Below are 22,612 nucleotides of genomic sequence, written 5' to 3'. Positions count from 1 at the left end.
AACTCAAAGTTATTGTCCTTTTCAAATACAATTTTCCTCCTTTCTGTTCTATAAGTGCTACTTGCATCACAAAACAGACAGCAGGAATCCAATGTTAAAAGTGATTTATTTGATAATGGACGGTGGAAACTGAGAATCTTAAATCCTGAGCACTGTGAATAACCTGTGTCCTTTTAGCAATAATTATCTGACCATCTTTTGTCAGGTTTATGGCTACTAATGACTTGATGACGGAACTACAGAAAGATTCTATCAAGCTGGATGATGACAGTGAAAGAAAGGTGGTGAAGATGATTTTGAAATTACTGGAAGATAAGAATGGTGAGGTGCAAAACTTGGCTGTCAAATGGTAGGTATTCTTTTTCTGTGATGTAAAGAATTGATGATGACTGAACAACATAAAGTACTTTTGAAAAACTCAAAAACTACCACTGCTACACAAAATAATTGTGAAACTGATGTCCACAAAGGAACCCTTGCTCTTAGAGGTTACTTGCCTTAATTGTAGTTTCTTACAGAACTATCTTTTGTTGACACTGGGGATTAACACTTGAGATTTCAGACAGCAAATAGCCGTTGCAGCCCTTGCTGAAAGTATTTGAGTGACACACTTGTTCTTTGGTGATAATTCTTGAATGCTAAATAGATACAAATAGCTTATAATTCAGGGGTAGTTGCCACACCGGTATTTGACTGTGAGAAGTTAGATGATGTATAGGGGAAGAATTGTAGTATTGGAGTACTTCTCAAGCAGAGATGAAAACACAAAAAGGTAAAGATATGGTCTTGGTTATCAGATATGGAACTTCCCTTTTCATTAGCATTCAGAATACTGTGTTAATGGTTTTGCAAGCTTTACAGGAACTGTAAATGTTTTATGGGGTCAGGGTGCAGTTACTTTTATTTCAGAAACTTTTGTTGCTTCACTACCCTCTCATCCTCGCTTTATTTAGTTTTACATGTGGTGTGACTTTTCCAGAGCACCCTTTGAAGAGGTGCCACGTTTATTATGACTTTCTGTTCTTGACCATTCTGACTTTTTGCGCCCATGAAAGAGGGCCTCTCTTAAGAAGTTCTGGTGTTTCTGAGAATGATTCTTGTTTGCGAGCTCAGGTTTTTTTATATTCTGTTTACACTACCTGTATTCCATGAGGCATGGATTGAAGTAAGTTTGCTTAAGTACAGCTTAAGTTCCATGACTTTGAAACAGATTGCTTGTACTCAATTAGAGAAGTATACTGTTATGAAACTTGGCTCAGGCTTAGAATTGTCTTTGTGTGAAATAGCGTTTTGTGGAAAAGTTATGTTATGGCATACATGCAGTACTCATTTTCAATGTACATCCTATAGTTTTTGTGAAGGTTAGATTAATGCACATAGACAGTTTATACATCACAATCTTTAATGGTAGTGTTAGAATTTAGGATCTATAGTACAAGTAATGCTTATTGAAACATTAAAGAAAGATTGCAGAGGGGAGAGGATGAGAAAAAAGAGGGCTGTGTGTGTGCACATGTCCAATTTTATTAACAATTCTTCAGTTTTTAAAGTTACTTTGATATACTAATAAAATTTTTTGATTTAATTAATATGACAGGATCTCTTTCAAATTTGGAGTGTTTTCGAGGAGTCCAAATAATGTTAAGGAACAGTGTTAAATTTACTTTACTGCGATAAGAAACATCATGGAAAAATTTTCAGGCGAATTGTGAACATTTGTGTTGAAGGTATACATTGCAGAACTTATCAAGTTTTGGGGTTTTTTTTGGTTCTTGCATCCCAATCACTTGCAGATATGCTTTGGATAAAAAAAACCTCCACCACTCTTTTAGAGTATTCTTTTCTTATGGTGGCTTATACTCACAGTATTGTTCATGACAGTTGTAGGCCAGTCTGAGCTAATGCTGTTCTGCTGTTCTTGTCCTCCTTGTCCTTTTTCTTGCACTGCTTCTTATCTAGTTTTGTTATAGACTGGTTTGGGGAATTAGTTTTCTTCTGGCTTAGTGCTCTCCTACAATCAGATGAGCTTTAATAGAAACATTAGTGAGGGTGAAGGATGGGAGAGGCTGAACACTATTAAGCTGTAGTTATTTTGAAACAGTTCAAGCTAAAGTCTTCCATCTACTATAGCACTGAATGTAAGCCTGATTCATTGGCAAGTTAAATTCAGCCAGCATATTTTTCTTGACTTTTTTGATTTTAAATATTTTGTGTTCTTGTGTATTTCTGTTACTGATTTTCTGGAACTTTCAACTGAGGAGAGCATAAACTGTTTAGATCTCTCTTAATTTAAATTCTGTGACAAACTGTAGAGACTATCAGCAGTAACTTTCATCAGACTGGTACTTGATGACCCATTAAAGAATAGATTCCCTCTCTTATAGAAAAAGAATTTAAGGCAACCCTATGTACTTTTGAATCTGTATTTGAGATAGATTTTTCCTGAGGAAGGGAGAAAAGTTTTGCAGCTTGTTAGGGGAGCTTCCTCTACAGGTAGATGAATGTAAATGCTCTGAATGGCAGAGGAGGTAAGGATCACTTTTCCAAGGTTGGATTCTTGAGGTCACTGAACACAGCAGATTTAAAACAACTCAGAGCAGCCGTAAAACTATTTATTTTTAGGCAAGTGTAGCAACAAGTAAGCAGTGTTCCTGGTTTTGTCTTTTCTGCTGCTTGAGTAGGGAGGACTCTATTGGTTAAAGTGCTGATGAACTTTTTTCTTATCTGTACAAAGCACACTAGTGATTTTGTTCCTGATATTTACAGTTATATTATGCTGGTTTTGGGCAGGATAAAACATGTTGTTCTTTAGCAGAAGTCAGTTTTTGGGTTTGTGGATATTTGGGTAGCTACCTTGCAAGATGACTGTCCAGTTCATTTCTGAATAAAAATGAAAATTAATGAGCTGCCTTAGTACTCCTGAAGTAAAAGTCAATCTACTCTAATCTTTGACCTTACAAAAGAGAAAGGAGTTTTATTTATCAAGCTTCTCTTGTAGGCCGTAGATACAACCTATCTCAGTAACTGCAAGTTGTTTACCTTGTTTTTGTTAATTTTATGTAAAATTTTAAATCTGTTCATGTTGTCTACATTTTTTCTGCAGGAATGGTTTTTGCTTCATCTGATAGTCCTAGGCTGTTTCACAGTTAGCCACCATAGAAAACACTATTGCACATTCTTACAGCGTGGTATCGTGTGCACCTTATGGGAATAGTAGTTACACTACCAGTAGCTTTTTTTAGGATTATGTGCATCTGGATTAGTCAAGCAGTGTAGTTTGTCTAAACATAGATATTATGTTGGGTGGACTTGTTCTTCATTGATGATAATGTTGGTAATGTTCTTTTGGCCTGAATTTCACATTAATTGTTTCCTGTGTTCATTATTGCAGTTTAAGGATGAACTGCTTCACTTTTTGAGCAGTTTTCTATGGTTTGCTGTTCTACCACTTAAACCTATGCATAGAAATCTTTATTGATTCACAGTGTGAAACATTTCCTGTAACCTGTAAGAACCCAGATGCACTCACATATCTCTGTCCATGGGGGAATTAAAGTACTTTCAGTGATTCCTCCCTTGTGATACTGTAATTTCTCTGCATTTACCAGTGTGACTCCTCTGAGCAGTGATTCAATACAACTAACTGCCTGACGCTGTGAGTCTTGAGTCATTAGTGTGAACAGGATGATGCATGTATTGGCTGTTGTGTGGCTGATCCAGTTGAGCAGCTTCAAAGCATTTTGGATGCTGTGGTAATACACTGCTGCGCATCATGCAATACTGGTGGTTTGAATAATGTTTTGGTTTTCTTTTTTTTTTAATTTGTGAATTTTAACTCTTCCCTGTAAATAAATGTGATTATTTGATAGCTATTAAAGTATGCCAGCTTGAGACTATAATTGAGTTGGTGTCCGTCTTCTTGATAAGGAGCTGCACTATCAACACCTTTATTTTCAAATGTATGTAACTTAAAGGAGGTAGTGTGTTATTGTTTATTTCCATAGGCAGCTGAATGACCTTTTGACTCAGAGAAACTGGACACAAATTATTGGTTAGTGAAAAGGAAAAGATCAAAGAACGCTTAAAACAATATCCAAAACAGCCTTCGAGTGTGTAAAATACTTACCTAAGTGCAAAAGCTTTGTAGTCAGAATTGATTTTATAAAAGAAGGTTATAGTTTATTTTTAACTTCTGATAAGCTTAGTTTGTAATCTAGGACTAATGTCATATCATTATGTCCAGTGATATCTACTGATTTTGAAGGCCAGGAAAGCTTGAGGCAATCTGTTTTTAAAATTTACTTCACAATTGGCATGTCTGCTTGATTGAACTAATAGGTTGAATAAATAGGACTGAAGGTACTGATTCAGGAAAAATATGGTTTAACACTTTCTAGAAACTGTAATGTATAGTGTTTGTCTGAATGTCATTAAAGTGGTTTGGTCATCTTTAAAACATTAGCAAAAAAGTGTTTCTATACTAAATTGAGATGAATCTAATTGACTGGCCTTGTCTGTGATTGTTTTAGTTACTTACATTTGAAGAACAAACATATTTAAATCCAAAGTATTTAGGAGCTGTTCAACAGTTCATGTTTAAAATAAGTCCTTACCTATAACTTGAGATGCTTTCACTTATGAACCAAGAGTTTTTTAGTGGCGACCTGCTTCTGATATGTCACAGTCAATGTATCAAAAGATGGTGTCAGCTGCCGGTCTCTAGGATGTGGAAGTTGTATTTTTGTAGGGTTGCACAAGAAATTGTAAACTGCAAAAAGCAGAAGACGTGACCTTTCTGGCCAGTAGAGGGGGGATGACATTGCCACCTGGAATTTCACCAACCAGATAGCAAACTCTCTCCATATTGATCAAAAGCAAACCTTTAGGATTGCTATTCTGCAGGTTTTGAATATTTTTGAAAGGATATTGTCACTCAGATTTATTTGAATTTGCTTCCATAATTGTACATGTGCTTGTTTGTCTTTCCTAGTGCTTCTATTTGCTGGAGCAGACAGCGTTACGGATGAGAAATGGTTTATACAGATTCTAACCTTGTATACCATAGCCTGTTGACTGAAATGCCCAGGGAATTTCTCTGGCTGTGGACAGTCATTGTAGCTTGGAATTGTTTGGGTTTCTACTCTAGTTGATTTATACTTGCAAAACAATTTACTATGCTCCAAGGGTAGACGAGTGTAACAGCACTGTGAGTAGCCACTGACTGACAGTGGAGTGTATTTGAAGAGAAGCTGTATATATAGATGTGTCAATGAATCACTGCGATGGGAGAGCTTGGCTGAAGAGTGAAATCGAGTTGTGGAGAAAGCTGTGAGCTTTTCGAGCAACTGGAGAAAACGTTTCAACTGCAGCCAGGGATGGCTTGTTGTATTTGTATCTCAGAGGTAATTCTTGGTAAGAATCCTTGTGTTCGCAAATGCTTGTGTACCGGTTTATCGGGAGTTGATCTGTTAAAAGGAAAAGGTCTTTATCAGTATCAGTGGTAAAAATTATTTTAATAACATTGCATTATTAATTTAACATTATCAAAGCAGTAAAATGACCAGATTGGATTGTGGATATGGTCCTCTAAACCCCTGCTCTCAGAGGTTTGGTAGCTGTGGAGATTGTTTAATGGAATCTGAAGAATCCAGTACAGTGCCCTTTTCCTAAATTAAAGGGCAGTGTCTGGTTAAGGCCTGAGGTTTGACTGCTTTTAATGAAGGGTGCTCTGTCAGAACTGTTCATCTCGGCAGGTTCTGCTGAAGCAAGTGAGAAAACATTCCATTACGTCTTCATTTCTGTGCACTTAAAAGGCTTCTTTTTATGCCTTTGATCAGATACCAGTCAGTATCTCAATTAACAGTCCTCTTGAGATTACCCACATGCTGTATCTTCTAGAAATGTTGACCCAGAGTTGTTCTTGTGTTTTTATTTTAAAGCTATCTCTATATCTCCATAAAATACTCTGCAAAACGAGTAAATTGCAAACTTCCTGAATTTGTGGCATTGGTGTGATCACAATGTGTGAATTTCATATGCCTGTGGCCTAGTTTGACTAATGTCAAATTAGTTCCAAGTTTTGTGCATTAACAGAACTGAGTTAGTTGTAAGTGATGTTTCAGTGCATAGTTTTGGTAAATATGTTTTGCCTTTGCTGCTTTCTTCCCCTCTCCCCGGCCCCACACACACTGCCAGTATTTTCAGCAGGTGTTGCCACACAAGTAGGGTGGGTGAGGAAAGAAAGAAACCAAGCAGGTTACAGTTTGTGAAGGAAGGCATGAATAGTGCTAGGTGTGATTGCTTTGGGGATTGCATATTCCTGGGTGTTAATCTACATACTGTGCCTCAAGTGCAAACAGTGTTCTGAGTTCATGGGAGTAACACACATTATGAGCATGGCCATTGGAACAGAAGCTCCTAAGTTTGCCTGACATGGTGACAGACCATGCCAAAGCTTTGAACCTTACTCTGGTTACTATCATAGTGTAAGTCATGCATAGTGTGTGAATAGAGAGGCTTGCTTGTCCGTGTCCTCCTCTGTCTATGTGTCTTGCTTGTTGCCTTTTGCTTCTGCTGGGCATTTTTAAATGAAAATTAGCCCTTGCCACTGTGAATTCTTGGACTTGTGAGAGAAGGGTAGCAGCAGTGGGGTACATACAACAGGTTTTTGAATGAAGGATGTGTTTTGGATTTGTCCTGCTGCCTAGATCCATGACTGCTAGCTATCCAAGAGTGAAGATCATAGATCTCAGCCCTTTTGAGTCCATCTGGAATTACTGATTTGAAGTCTTCTGAATCTGAGCCTACTCCTCCAGTCTTGTTCCCTCCAACAGCTCTAACAGTTTAGTTTGAGCTGTCAGAACACTGGGGTTTTTTTTCGAGAGTGAAGAAAATGGGTGATCAGATTGTGTGCAACAGTGTTTTTTGCAGGCCTACACTTGTCCTGTGGTGTGAACTGTATAGTGGTGAGGGATGGCTTTGAAATGACTGAGAGGACCTCTGAAGCATGAAGTGTAAAAGGTGTTAAGAGCTTTAGAGTCCATTTGGGAGCCTTTGTAGCAGGAAGAATGGAAAGTTTGATGCTCTGAGACTGACAAGAAAACTGAGTATCAGAAGAAGTTGGATCATGTGGTTTTGGATTTACCCTGTAGGTGCTTCTAAGTTATGTTTGACCAAACTGTTCCTGTTTTCCCCCATGACCTCTCAAAAGTAATTTGCTCTGACCAGATGTGGAGATTGTCAAATTGACCAAAATGAACAAAGTTGTTGTCAAGTTTGACTATACATTCAAAAGTTGATTCAGTATGGTCCAAGGTGCCAAGGCACATTAAATATGGTTAACAGCACTTTGGAATGAAGCTACACCTCCTTGGGTCTCCACTGTCAAAGTAATACAGGGGTTTGTCTTTTCCTCAACAGTACCAGCAAGGTAGTAAGTGTGTGGGGTGAGTACTGTACTCATGGTGAGTACAGTACTAAGCTCCTGAACTAACTTCACTGCCTTTATGCTGAATGCCAGAGCCTTGAGCCTTTTCTTCTGAATAGTGATCTGTGTCCTATGTGTTCCCTCACAACTGCCTGGCTGACAGTTTTATTAGCTAGTAGTGAACCCAGGGCCCAGCTGTTTTCTTGGAGAGTTAGACTTAAAGCTCTGGAGACATTTCAAGTAAAACAAACCAACTAACCAAAAATGTTTCAGTATTGTCTTGAATTTTGTGCTTGTCTCTCATTACATATAAGTTAAGAAAGGAACTCTCCATTTGATAAAGACTTGAGTGATTTTTCTGTCTTAATACACTTGTGTGATTTTGTAATACAATATTGTGGGAATTAGATGATTTAGGTACTAAGCATAAAGTAAGTTTTAGACTGAGTGGCATAACTTAATTTGGATTTTGAACCATCTACTGTTAGAATAATAACCTTCACTGAGAGCTTAGTATCTTACTAGCTTGGGCAGAATTTCTGTTTGCCTACAGATCATTCCTCCCTCCTCTAGTTTTGTGCAGTTTACTTAATGCCTGCACTTTTTTTATTATGAAATTTGCTCTTAATTCAGACTAATTTTCAAAATCTTATGAAATAAAACCAAAACATTTTTTCCCTCCACTATAACCACTAGGGTCTGAAAGGATGTACTTTGAATCCAGATAGTTTCTTTCCAGTAATCTGGTACAATTAGAATAAGATGTATTGAATTTATTAATTTTACTAGTGCTGCATACTGATATTTGTTAATCAGGGTTTAGTTCTGTACCATGACCTGTCAACTCCATTATTACATTGTACAATCAAATGTATGAAATTGGAAGTTCTCCTCCCACTTTTTTCCTAGTGTCTTGAGCTTGTTTTGTTTTTTAAAGTGCTTTGAAAGGCTGGTTTTGGGGAGGAGGGAAAAATATTTACCCTTGTGTATCATACTAGCTTGTAGCTGAACAGTTTTAAAAGTTTGATAATTGCTATTTATTTCAAATCAGTGAAAACTGTAGTGCAAATGAATATATTAAAACAAAGTATCACAGAACACGGAATATGGTGAGTTGGAAGGGACGCACAAAGATCATTGAGTCCAACTCCTGGCCCTGCACAGGACCATCCCCAAGAGTCACACCATGTGCCTGAGAGTATTGTCCAAACACCTGTAGAGCTCTGTCAGGCTTGGTGCTGTGACCACTCCCCTGGGGAGCCTGTTCCAGTGCCCAACCACCCTCTGGGTGAAGAACCTCTTGCTAATATCTAACTTTCAAATTTTTTTCTTTTCCTAAGCATGGGAAAACAGTCTGTCTTTGGACAGCATACTCCCTTTGCACTTGACAAGGAGTCGAACTAGGGAAATACTTCCAGTTGGAAGTTGTTTTATTGTTAATTATGTTAATCTATTTTACAAATAATGTCATCATCTGCTTGTAATACTTCTGTGTGCTTCTATGTTTCAGTAAGGTTGTGACCATATGGTCCTAAATTGAAGTAGTCTCAAAAGTCTGACATATTGGTAGTGAATAGTGGCATGTATTTGAAATTCTAAACTTTGCTTTCTTGATCTTAGTCTTGTTTTGATAAATTCATTCATTTTTCCCCTAAGGTTTCAGTTTGACTGCAACTCTCCAACATTAGTATTTATTGATCCAGTAGACATCATTTTAGTTTCAATTAACTTTGATACAATAAACTTTAATGAGAAGCACGTGTATACAATGTTAAAGTTCAGTTTGGAAAAAGCTAAAGGGTGTATGGAGGCAGTACATTCTAATGTAGTCCTAATCAGTTAGTGATTGTCTTTAAGATGCTCCTTTTTCTGCATTTGTTCATACAATGATTTCCATATGTTACAGTTTTATAGTACTGATTTATAGAGAGGTCGACTGTGTACATTACGTACAAAGTTGAAGGCCAGATACAAAATTTGGACCCTGCCTTGTGTCATGAATGGGTGGTTAGGCTGCTTAAAGAATCACCATCAAAGGTACTGGCAAAACCCCCAGGTTTTAATATGAATTTGTGTGACTTTAACAGAGTTCAATGGCAAGGTTCACTCTGTTACTCACTACATAGATGAAGCATATATAGGAAATCTTACCCAGATTGTTTTGATACAAAGGGCTCACTTAAAATCCTCACACTTTACAGCTCTTCAAAGTTCACACTGAGAGCATACATGTAAAATCCCTGAAAATCTTATGTTATCTCTCACTATGGCTGAAGTTGAATTTGATGGTGAATTTAACTTGAAATGTGTTTCATAGGAGGAAAAACATTGAGGTACTGAAAATCAGGCTGTAGGATTTCCTTGGTGGGACATCTGGAACAGCTGCAAAACAAGTAGGGGATGGTCTGTGCACAAGACCAAGTCAGAATGCTACTCATTATCCCTTTGATGCAGGTGGAAGAGAAAATAAATAATAGTTTTCTGGAGGTACACTTGTGTTTTTGTTAATTCCGCTAATGGGCTACACTTCTAAGTCACAATTCCCACTTTTTCTGTAGATAGCCCTCGCTACTCCTGTCTCCGTTCTTGTGTCAATACGTTGCTTTTCCTTCTGTGTGACTGTTGCTCACAGCAACTTGTCCTCCTGTCCTCACTTCTGTCGGGGTCAGTACAGAACCTAAATGTGTTAGAACTTCAGCTTCATGTCACATCTCACATCTAATGTTGTTGTCTTATTAATAAGCATGCTTTCTTGAATTGGGTAGTGATACTATGGATGTCACCACAGAAAATTAAACAGAGAGTAGATGGCAAGATCAAGGTACAGGGAATGAAAGCTTTTGAAACAAAGAAGCTTTGTCTTTCAGGGTGGTTACTGTATGTGTAGGCTAACTGTACTGTTTTTGATGGACAGCTTGTAACACTTTTTTTCAGAACTCAAGGTGTTAATTGTTAATGTATATTTGAGGGAGTTGAGTTAGATTAAAATATTTGGTAATTTCAAATATTTCCAAATAAATTTCCCATTTCTCAGATGCCTTGTCTAAAGGCAGGTGTTTTAAAATAGGGAGAAACTAAATAAGCAAATTTGCAGTGAGAAGTTGTTACAGAGGTTTTTAACAGATGAATAGGAAGACACAGGCAATAAAAGGCTTGGGGGTTTTTTGTAACTTCCCTTTCGGAACAGAACATTAAGAATGAAGAGATGCTGGAAGTTGGTGATAGGGCTAGAGAGGTGGTGAAGGATGCTGTATTTCTTAGCAATGGACTAGACTTTACTAGGACATCCAAAGTTTTAGTATTTTGAACAATTTGAGAGCATTTGACAAAGGAATACAGAATTGTTGCAATTCTCAAAATGGTTGGAATAACTAAAAATTCGCAGTTCAGAGGAAAGAGGAAGTGTAACTCTGCTGCATGTATGTGGTGCTTGTAGTCTGTGTGAAGGAGGACACGCCATATCACTATTTTTTATTTTAGTATTTGTATTCTAATAAGGAAGGCACAGAGTAGTGTGTATCAGATTGATTCCAAGTGTTGTAGAGAATAAAGATGCAGTAATTAAGAATGTTGCTTACTTGCCTGTGGAGTAAGTAAGCACTGATGGTCAAGCAGGTGAACTGATGGCTCTGGCTAGGTAATTTTTGTTATAAATGTTGTCATTAAATGAGAAGTAAGAGGGACTCTGGTTTTGGCACTGAAGCAGTAAAGTCATGCAAAAGCCATTTCCAGTACCAGATAAAACCCAGGTACTAAATGAGCATTTTGTTACTAGGTTTATGGAAATGAGTTATCAACCCAACCAACTAGAGGTTTTCAGATTTTAAAATTCTGCTTTGTATTGCTACCAAACCCAACCTTAAGTTTGTGACTTGAATGCAAAATACTGAAATAAAATGACGTTTTATTTAGGGTTGCAGATTTAATTCTTTTCTTCTCTTTATACAGCCTAGGACCTTTGGTGAGTAAAGTGAAGGAGTATCAAGTGGAGACCATTGTAGATACCCTCTGTACAAACATGCTCTCAGACAAAGAACAGTTACGTGACATTTCAAGCATTGGTCTTAAAACTGTGATTGGAGAACTCCCCCCAGCTTCCAGTGGTAAGGCATTTTGTACTCAAGGATTTATCTAGTTGTGTAATTTACTAATTCAAAAAGATACAAAAGCCTGGTCTTTTAATGAAGAGGATTCAGTTCATTTAGCCTTGGAACTAATTTCTGTTAGGGCAAAAATGTATGGCACAAATATCCTTTTAGTTTCTCCTTCTCTGTATTGCTAGATTTTACTTCACAAGTTTAAAAACTTTTTTTGTTTTACTTAAGGTTTGCATTAATGTGGAAAACAAACTTAGAGTATATGAGCTTTGGTATAACAGGTTGAGTGTGAAAGCTTCTATTTTAATAATTGCCTGGTGGAACTTTTCTGGGCTATTGTAATAGCTAAATCTCATCTTGCTTTTTGATTGATAGTACGCTTTAAAATTGATTACAACTTGGGTATTTCTCTCTAACCATTTGATTTCTTGTCTCAATTTCTGGGAAGTGTTTTGGAAAGTACCTTGTGAATTACTGAAATGCTTACCTGCAGATTTAAATGAAGGCAGTCTTTCCTCCAAGAGATATTAATGTTGAACAGCTCATCACTTAATGGCATTACTTTTTATTCAAGTGCTTTTCAGATATCATAGCATAGGAATGAGAATAGAGAAGTGATTAAAAAGACTTTGGAAATGACATTTTTAGAGTCTGAGGTCTCTTAAAAAAAAAGACTCTGATTTTAATATCCCTTTTGAAAGTTGACATGTAAATCTTGCTTTTATCAAGCGGTAGTGAGATGCATAAACTTTACATAAGCAACTAATTTTAAGTAAATTGCTTTTACAATTTAAAAAGCTTTTACACTTTCGTTTGCCTACACAAAACAAAAGATTTATGGGTAGAGGTAAAGCTCAAACAAAAATGCAGGAAAATCTTTCAATATCTTTAACATTCCTAATATAAAAATAAACATGTTACTTCTTTCTCTCAACTCAAACATAGATTGTTGCCTTTTTTCTTAGCCTTTGTGGTAAGACATTTGACTGTCCAATTGTTATGTTTTAGTTATAGTCCTACTTAAGAATTAGCCATAATATATATAAACCAGAGTTAACATAGGTTGGAATGGTATTAATTTCACACTGACATTCCCAAAGTGTGACTGAAAAAATTTCATGCATGTGAAGATGAATGCTAACTGTGTTGTTACCATGACGTGAGTTCTTTCTCATAATTACTTGAAACAACATTAGACAGTTTGAGGAAGGGGGAACTATAGAGTTGTTGTAAAGACATTTCTTCTTGTATTTTAAAATACTTTGGGTCTACGTTTTTTTCCCCCCTTTCTCAAATGTTTCAGCAGTATTTCAGATACTTACTACTTAAGAAGCTTCTTGTGCAAAATAATTTTGTTTTGCTTTTTCATTATACAGCCATTCTTTAGAGATGGCTCTTCTGTGCTTCTCCCTACCATATAGTTTATTTCTCCATTTTTACCCATAGGCCTTTCATTTATTGCTCTAGACTTGTCTTGGCCTTCACTTTCCATTGCTTGCCCTACCAAAAGCAGTGTCCTTTCTGTTATATATACCTTCTGGTATGTTTGTACATAAATAGTATTTTAGCTCTAATGCAGGACATACATGACATTAGCAAACAAACTGACTGTTCAGGCTTGTTTTGTTGTGTGGGAAAAGCTTCTTTATGCTGAGATTAGGTTGCTTTCTGTAGTCACAAACATGATCTCCGGTGTTAAAAACTTGATTTTAAATATTATGAAAATGCTGTCCTTTCAGGTTCTGCTTTAGCAGCTAATGTTTGCAAAAAGATCACAGGGCGTCTCACTAGTGCTATAGCCAAGCAGGAAGATGTATCTGTTCAACTGGAGGCACTGGATATCATGGCTGATATGCTGAGCAGGTAAACATCCATCTTTTAATATGCCGGTGAATGCTGATAAATACTCCTTAAAGCTTGAACTGTAGTTTTCCAAATGTAAAATTAAATTAGTTGAAGTTATGTGAAATAATATGATAAGGTATTAAGTACAGGTGAAACTTAATTTAGAAAAAAAGTGAATATATTGAAGATAATTGATTTATAGAACAATTCCTTTGTTATGTAATCTTCTGAGAACTGTAATTTTAAGCTTATTTTAATGTTTATTTTTATATTTATTTATTTATGTTTTAAACTAATTTCTTCTTTTAAAAAGTTCCTAAAGCTTAAATTTAAATAATTAATTGGAATCTTTGTGATGTTTATATTTAAACATGTTTAAATATGGGAATTCCCATATTTAAATATGGGAATATTTAAAGATTGTTGTACAGTATATGAACAAAGTTATCTAGATTCAATTGGTTTGAGTTTGTGTTTTGTCTGTTTTAAGGCAAGGAGGACTGCTTGTTAGCTTCCATCCTTCAATTCTGACCTGTCTGCTCCCCCAGCTGACCAGCCCAAGACTTGCTGTGAGGAAAAGAACCATCATTGCTCTTGGTCACCTGGTTATGAGTTGTGGCAATATGGTTTTTGTTGACCTCATTGAACATCTGTTGACAGAGCTGTCTAAAAATGATTCCATGTCAACAACTAGGACCTATATACAGTGTATTGCTGCTATCAGTAGGCAAGCAGGTCACAGAATAGGTAAGAAAAAATTATAAATTATCTTTTACTTTAAAGTTTTTAGGTAAGAGTAATTACTTAGCTAATTTTTTTTCTCTTACCAGGTGAATATCTTGAGAAAATAATTCCTTTGGTTGTAAAGTTTTGTAATGTAGATGATGATGAACTACGAGAGTATTGCATTCAAGCCTTTGAATCTTTTGTTAGGAGGTAAGTCATGGATACCTATTTCAGGCTTTCAGATCTGATAGTGTGCCACTGGATTGTAAGCTATCAAGAGACAATCTCCTTCATAGAAAATATTTTTGCAAGCTTTGAGCTGGAACTGTTTCTATAACTCTACCTTGTAACTTAACTGTTAAACAGGGTGTTATGTCTGTACTTTAGAAACTTCCTACTGTACCATTGCTACTTGTGCAAACAGGAGGTGGGAAGTCTATTTGTGTCCAGTAATAGTGACAAAAACATTGGTATCCAGAGGTGTATCTTAGTCCTTTTCAAACTTCCAATCTAGCAGATCCTGTTACACAGTAGCACTGCCCTTTCTGACCTTCCTTTCGGAATTTCTGTAGTTCAGATGGGTGCATTGATATTAGTTGTGTTGGCTAATGTCTCCAAAGTACAGTATGTGGCATGAAGTTTTTTAGGAATATTTTAGTTCTTCAAAGTAATTTGACGTTGATTGTACTTTTTATTGTGCAGGTGTCCTAAAGAAGTTTATCCCCATGTATCTACTATTATAAACATTTGTCTTAAATATCTTACTTATGATCCTAATTACAATTATGATGATGAGGATGAAGATGAAAATGCTATGGATGCCGATGGTGGTGATGATGATGATCAAGGTATATTCTCTTGTCAGTTTGGGGGAGAGGGTGAGCTTTTGATGCTGTACCTGTCTGAGAAAATTGGTATAGGTGGTACTATTAGTAAGTACCAGCATTTGAGTGACTTGTATACTTTCATATTCATATTTTGTACCTCTTTTAAACATACCTTATGAACTTACCTCTTGGAATAAAAGTGTAGGATATTGTCGCTGGAGGTCAGTGATTCCAAGAGTGAACACAAAATATAAGACAAATACTTTAAAAGACTTGAAAGGTGGAAAAAGGCAGAAGCGTGTAGCATGATATAACTAAAGTGAGAAGAACATCAGTTTGTGAGTTGAAAATACATGTACAGCATGGGGAAGGCTTCTCACTACTTTCCACTGTATTGTTACCTAATACATAAAATCAGAATAGATTGAAAATTACCTAGTATTTTTCTGTAGGATAAAGAAGTGTTTTAGACTGAAAGGCATAATGTATTTATTGTTAATACAGTGGCAAAGCTTTGTGAAAACTTGGACACACAAGTAATCTGAACTGAGGGCATAACATTCCCATTACTTAAGAAAAGAATGAGCTGCATAGTTGTTGCTTTTGCACCTGAGAAGTCTGTATTATTTATTTTTTTGTTGTTATTTTTGGGGCAGTGTATGGTTTATTTACTCCTAGAAAGAAGCAGACAGAATAATTGGCTGAATCTTGATCAGCTAATGTTCATTGTTGCATTGTTGTTTATGTCACAAATAAAGAGGAATGTGCTTTAAATCAGTAGTCAGGCTGTAAATATGATGGGAACCTTGTTGTCCTATTTGCAGTTTAATGCGTGTGTAAGACTAGTGTGAAAAAATTGGCATAGAATTACAACTTAGGCCATTTAGAAGGCTTTTTATGTATGACTTTTAACATACTTCTGAACCTATTTCTTCATGTGTCTTACGCAAAGAACCCAACTGTCTTGTTTTTTAATTGTTTAAAAATAAAACTTGGTGCTTTGCTGGTCTAGACTTGAACTTACGCATAATTTATTTTTTTAAGGGAGCGATGATGAATATAGTGATGATGATGACATGAGCTGGAAAGTGAGGCGTGCAGCTGCTAAATGTCTGGATGCCGTGGTTAGCACACGACATGAAATGCTCCCAGAATTCTACAAAACTGTATCTCCTGCTTTAATAGCCAGATTCAAAGAACGTGAAGAGAATGTTAAAGCAGATGTTTTTCATGCATATCTTTCTCTTTTAAAACAAACTCGACCTGTGCAAAGTTGGCTTTGTGATCCTGATGCGATGGAACAAGGAGAGACACCTTTGACAATGCTTCAGAGTCAGGTTATTTGTCAAGATTTTTGTTATCTTTGAGAAGACATACTGAAGTTGCACCCTGTTCATAAGGATAGTTCATTAAATGTGCCTTATCATGCTTTCATCACGTGCAGGTTACAGTTTATTCCTGTAGTATTAACATAGAGAGCAAACCAGGTAAACTGGCCCAAAACAGTGCAGCAGTCTTGGAAACTGAAATTACTGACTCATGCAAATGTCCTGATTTGATTTCAGTTGTTTACCATCACCTGTGAAAGTTGCATTACCAAAGCAAAATAGTTACTTTGTGCATTCTGTATGCAGACAATAAGCTCTAATGATTAAGATAAAACTTGATTTGCTACAATATATTTTATTTGCAGAATAAAAAGGATAATGCTGAAAAACTTTTTCTAAGTTAATTATTTGGGTGGCTTTTCAGTTGTTACTCTCTACAGCTTTATTAATGCAAATCACCTTTTAAAGTTAAATTACTGGGTTTTTTAAAGCAATTATTTTGACTTTATTCCCCAGTGTTTCTGTAACTTATCTAGTTCTGTGGAGAAATCAGAGGGGTTGGATGCACGTATTTCTTTATATGCCCCCCAGTAATCAATAACGGAAGAAATGTGAGCTATTGAATCAATTAACAGATGTGTGATGATTACAGGTCCCCAACATAGTTAAAGCCTTGCACAAACAGATGAAGGAGAAAAGTGTGAAGACTCGTCAGTGTTGCTTTAACATGCTGACTGAACTAGTAAATGTGTTACCTGGAGCCCTAACACAACATGTTCCTGTGCTTGTACCAGGTATGAGAAACATGCTATTAACTTAAATATTTATTAAATTGGATGTGAAGTTTTGAAACATCAAAATATTCTAGTCCTGATGGCTTTTTGCAAAAACCTTGAAATGGGGCTTCTATTTAAAGAAAATAGCAAAATAACCAGCTACTATATGAATCCATATAAATATTTTAGTGACATATTTCCATTAATCTTAAAAACAAGGGTTGTCTCCAAGATTGAGGTTTTTTCCCTACTGTATCAAAACAAAGTTAATTTTCTTCTTAATTGCAAGATCAAGCCGCCTTCTTTTTCATCTCAACAGAGCAAAATATTGTCCATATTTTAGCTTTTGAAACTTAAAATATTGAAGTAATGATGAAAAGTAAGATTGGAAATGTTAAAGGTTCCGAATTTCTTTATAATTAAGAAAATACATCACAAACCATCAAATTGCCCATATCCTCTGGGAGAGGAAGCTTAAAAACTAGTTGATTGAATTAAAGCACTGAAAGGGGCTTGGAAGCATTCAAGGAGGGTTGGGAGCTAGAAAACATAAATTCAGTATAGCTGCCTGCCTTTGGAAATTTTGAAGTGTTTTAGCAGACTATAAATTACCTACCCTAAAAATACATTTTTTGTTTTTCTTCCAGGAATAATTTTTTCACTGAATGACAAATCAAGTTCATCTAATCTGAAGATAGATGCTTTGTCCTGTTTGTATGTGATCCTCTGCAATCATTCTCCCCAAGTCTTTCATCCTCATGTTCAAGCATTGGTACCTCCGGTTGTAGCTTGCGTTGGAGACCCATTTTACAAGATAACATCAGAGGCACTTTTGGTTACCCAACAACTTGTGAAGGTTATTCGTCCGTTAGATCAGCCTACTTCCTTTGATGCTACTCCTTACATCAAAGATTTGTTTACTTGTACAATCAAGAGATTAAAGGCTGCTGACATTGATCAGGAGGTCAAAGAAAGGGCAATATCTTGCATGGGTCAAATAATTTGTAGCCTTGGTGACAGCCTAGGCACAGACCTGCCTAGTACACTTCAGATCTTTCTAGAGAGACTGAAGAATGAGATCACTCGGTTAACTACAGTGAAGGCCATGACATTAATTGCTGGTTCTCCTTTGAAGATAGATTTGAGACCAATTCTTGGGGAAGGAGTTCCTATTCTTGCTTCTTTTTTGAGAAAGAACCAACGAGCTTTGAAACTGGGCACTCTTTCTGCTCTAGACATTTTAATTAAGAATTACAGTGACAGCTTGACAGCTGCCATGATTGATGCTGTCCTGGATGAGCTTCCACCTCTGATTAGTGAAAGTGATATGCACGTATCACAGATGGCCATCAGTTTTCTAACAACACTGGCTAAAGTATATCCTTCCTCCCTGTCAAAGATTAGTGGCTCCATTCTCAATGAACTTATTGGGCTGGTAAGATCACCTCTACTTCAGGGTGGAGCACTTAGTGCCATGCTAGAATTTTTCCAAGCTTTGGTTGTGACTGGTACAAATAGTTTAGGCTATATGGATTTACTGCGCATGTTAACGGGTCCAGTGTACTCACAGAGTACGGCACTTACTCATAAGCAGTCTTACTATTCCATTGCCAAATGTGTTGCTGCCCTTACTCGAGCCTGCCCTAAGGAAGGACCAGCTGTTGTAGGTCAGTTCATTCAAGATGTTAAGAACTCAAGGTCCACAGATTCCATTCGTCTTTTGGCTTTGCTTTCTCTTGGGGAAGTTGGGCATCACATTGACTTAAGTGGACAGATTGAGCTGAAGTCTGTAATATTGGAAGCATTCTCTTCTCCTAGTGAAGAGGTAAAATCGGCGGCATCTTATGCCTTAGGCAGCATTAGTGTTGGCAATCTTCCTGAGTATCTGCCATTTGTCCTACAAGAAATAACTAGTCAACCTAAGAGGCAATACCTTCTTCTTCATTCCCTGAAAGAAATAATTAGCTCTGCATCAGTGATTGGTCTCAAACCATATGTTGAGAACATCTGGGCCTTACTCCTGAAACACTGTGAATGTGCAGAAGAGGGCACAAGGAATGTTGTTGCTGAATGCTTGGGCAAGCTTACATTAATAGACCCAGAGACTCTGCTTCCGCGACTCAAGGGATACTTGGCATCAGGTGAGTAGTAGTAGTGCATGTATGTATTGTGGCTTTAAGGCAAATGGCTTTGTGCTATCTATTAATAAATGGATCTAGTTTGCAAATGATGTGCTTAAATTTTGTGATAACTCTTGAAGTTTTGCTCCTCCCCACCCAACAATGGAATCTTAGGTGGTTCCATTTTTACTAGAAGTTGCTAGTCATACATAAAAAGAATTACTTCTGTGTTCTGCTTTCAGCTATGGTAATTCAAAGGAGCATGAATGACAAAGGGACAAATTAAAAAACCAGTTGCAACATGTTGACATTTTGGTGTAAATTATTTGGTGTATTCCTATTTTTCAGATAAGGATTCTGAAATTTTTAAGGATTAGGGTGGATCATTGTGCATAATTCATGAATCAGTTTCGTATCAAGAACTGTATTCATGTGTTTGCTTTACGTGCTTCTACTTTTAAGGAGAGAGGTGTTTTTTTCTAGGCTGACGTTTGATCATACATAAACTGTAATAAGCCTGTATAAACAGGCTTATTAATCAAATTTTCTGTAGCAGATAACGTTACATGCTTATTGTGTCTTACAGTATTTTTCCCATGTTTGAAATGTTTTCTCCATAGATTTACTTGAGTTACATATTGCATTGCTAGTAATCAGTAACCTTTCTTGTTTGGTGTTCTTAAGAGTATTAGAAGTCTAAAAAGAATGAATGACACTGAGCATGATTTAGATTCTGTAGTTATTCTGTTTTAATCTTGTGTATTCACACTTTTGTTTTGTATTAGGGTCCTCATACGCTCGAAGTTCAGTGGTTACTGCTGTTAAGTTCACTATTTCTGATCATCCACAACCCATAGACCCGCTCTTGAAGAACTGCATAGGTAAGTTCTTTACTTTTACTGACAGCTTTTTTGTTTCCAGGCAGTAGAATGACATTTAAAATTTGTTCTTTGTGTTATCAGAAGTAAGTATTTTGCAGATACTAGGATTAGCTGCTAATAATAACTGTTGGAAGAGTTCCAAGATGTTTCTGCAATAGCCAGTTATTTCTATTAATACTAGTTTGTTTGAATTCTGAGCAGTAAAAAATGTTTGATTAAAAATTCTATGTATTGAAGCTGTGATGAGTGATACAAAAAGCTAGTACTTTTAGGAGAGGGAACCCAAAAACTGATTTCCTTTCTCATGTTTTTGACAAATTAAATCAGTTTGATGTAGTAAGGTGTACTGTCTTTACCCAGAAGTGTGGTCTTGGAAGTATTTAACATTCAGTCACTTAAAATATGCATGTGTGAATGCAGAGTATTACCAGGTTTGGAATTGTAAATATAGGTTGTTATGATTTTGTAATGCTTGTGATCTGAAAGCATTTGGAATTGTGTATATTTTTACAGGGATAAGGTAATCAGAGCTTTCAGTGTAACATCGGTATGATAAAGAGCCTTGCAATGCTGTGGCTTTTTGAACTTTTTTCATTTGTATTACAAAGATTTGTTTAATATGCTACGGTGAATGTTTTATACTTGAGTAATTACAGGTTTAAAGATAGGTAAAAAATTATCTATACTACTAAGCCTAACGGGGAAAAAGATTTATCTTCAAAAGCATAAAGTGTAGTGGGGAGCAAGGTTTCTATTTATGGGTGAATGATGTCAATTCCTATGTGTTATATTCATCACTAAGCTTACTTTTTTTTTTTTTAATAATACATTCAAGAATTGCTTTAGGTATTTTCCCCTCCCACTGAAGCTGCCTTGCCCCTTTGGTTTCTGCAAATATTTATTGATTATTCAGTAAAAAAACTATTGTTATCTAGTACTTAAAAAATCTTAGTCATCTTGAGTTTTGTTACCCCAGTGTCTTCTGTGTGTGTAGAAGTCACTTTGTTGGTTTTCTCATTTGAAAAATTTCACTCCTCACGGAGTTAGCTAGTAAAACTTCACAAACATTGTGGGAAAAATAAGTTATATTCATGCAGCTATTTATTTTAACAAAACTGTATTATGGTAGTATAGAAAATCTAATTTAAAAATGCCTGAGGGTAGAGTTGGATGAGAAGGTGTTGCTATGTTAATATATACTGAGTAACCTTATTTTATGGTAATTTAGGTATTCTCAGTATATGCCAATTTAGGGGTTAAAAATCAGTATGTCGATAGTTTCCTTGAGAGGTGTTCTCAATTTCGTGAACTGCAGAATTGATATTGGTTTTCTAATGCATATTCTGAGAGAATTTAATGAATAAAAGCAAAGGTTAAATATAATTTTCATTAATTTACATACTGTATCTTTAGAAAACAAGTTGAAATATCATTGTGATGGCCATTTATTTTGATGACCATAATGAAACTGCTGTTTTATTATACAAACTACTGTATATAATTAAATTAACTTTTCATATGAGTGTGGTTTTATTTGTATAATCATGCTGAAATAGCAGGTGTCTGTTACATTAAAATAACTCCTGCACTATGTCTTTTTGAAAGGTTAAAACTAAGCAAAGATATTTTTAAAGTTGCAGATTAAAAGGATCGTCATAGGTTATTTATTTCTGTATGATTGCAGGTGATTTCCTGAAAACATTGGAGGACCCAGATCTCAATGTCAGGAGAGTAGCTCTAGTGACGTTTAACTCAGCTGCCCACAATAAACCATCTTTGATAAGGGACCTCTTAGATACTGTGCTTCCTCATCTTTACAATGAAACAAAAGTCAGAAAGGAACTAATCAGAGAGGTATGTTAACTAAGAAAAACAGTGCTAAATATATGTAAGTAGATAGATTTTTTTTTAAAAAATGTGTTATTTAACTTTGGTGTTTCTGTTTGCTGACAGGTGGAAATGGGACCATTTAAGCATACAGTTGATGATGGCTTGGACATAAGGAAAGCGGCTTTCGAGTGCATGTATACTCTATTGGATAGCTGTTTGGATAGACTAGATATATTTGAATTCTTAAACCATGTTGAAGATGGCCTGAAGGATCACTATGATATTAAGGTTAGCTGTCATTTTTCTCTGTGAAAGCAGTGACTATGTCAAAATATTTTAAATAGTGAATAAACTGACATGGTAAAAATATTATTTCATATACTTAAGTACTTCACTACGTTTGCCAGTTTCATTGAAGTGTGACTGTTTGAAAGGTTACACAGCATTGTAGGAAATATATCTCCATATATATGCTAGGCATGACTAATAGTTGTATTGGGTTTTTTTCCTCAACCTAGATGCTAACCTTTTTAATGTTGGTGAGATTGTCTACCCTTTGTCCAAGTGCGGTGCTGCAGAGATTGGATAGGCTCGTGGAACCTTTGCGTGCTACGTGTACAACTAAGGTACTTGAATTCATTTAAGTTAATTACTTTGTGTTGTCTTATAGAAATACAAACGAACTTGTGTTTAAAGAATACTTCAGTACTGCTGCAGCATTTTCTGAGTTATGATTGCTAAGCTGGAGTAGGCAGG

At 36.1% G+C, this 22,612-nt stretch overlaps 1 protein-coding gene across 2 annotated transcripts in view; it reads left to right on the top strand.

Annotated features, from left to right (window-relative positions):
• The window catches only part of CAND1 (cullin associated and neddylation dissociated 1), a 31,901-nt gene that overhangs the window by 4,543 nt on the left and 4,746 nt on the right, over positions 1-22,612 (top strand). For both annotated transcript variants that reach the window (XM_051795737.1, XM_051795740.1), the window contains exons 2-14: positions 206-349; positions 11,375-11,529; positions 13,263-13,386; positions 13,859-14,115; positions 14,199-14,304; positions 14,797-14,942; positions 15,966-16,258; positions 16,902-17,043; positions 17,673-19,166; positions 19,931-20,026; positions 21,711-21,880; positions 21,980-22,144; positions 22,375-22,482. In XM_051795737.1, coding sequence (XP_051651697.1) covers positions 206-349; positions 11,375-11,529; positions 13,263-13,386; positions 13,859-14,115; positions 14,199-14,304; positions 14,797-14,942; positions 15,966-16,258; positions 16,902-17,043; positions 17,673-19,166; positions 19,931-20,026; positions 21,711-21,880; positions 21,980-22,144; positions 22,375-22,482 — 3,400 coding nt within the window. The remainder of the gene's footprint in view (positions 1-205; positions 350-11,374; positions 11,530-13,262; positions 13,387-13,858; positions 14,116-14,198; positions 14,305-14,796; positions 14,943-15,965; positions 16,259-16,901; positions 17,044-17,672; positions 19,167-19,930; positions 20,027-21,710; positions 21,881-21,979; positions 22,145-22,374; positions 22,483-22,612) is intronic.

This window comes from Manacus candei, unplaced genomic scaffold (genome assembly GCF_025592945.1).
Source record: "Manacus candei isolate 608988 ecotype Guabito, Panama unplaced genomic scaffold, ASM2559294v1 h1tg000043l, whole genome shotgun sequence".
NCBI classification, from domain to species: domain Eukaryota; kingdom Metazoa; phylum Chordata; class Aves; order Passeriformes; family Pipridae; genus Manacus; species Manacus candei.
Note: the sequence above shows the minus strand (reverse complement) of the source record. Positions and strands in the feature narration are given on the sequence as shown.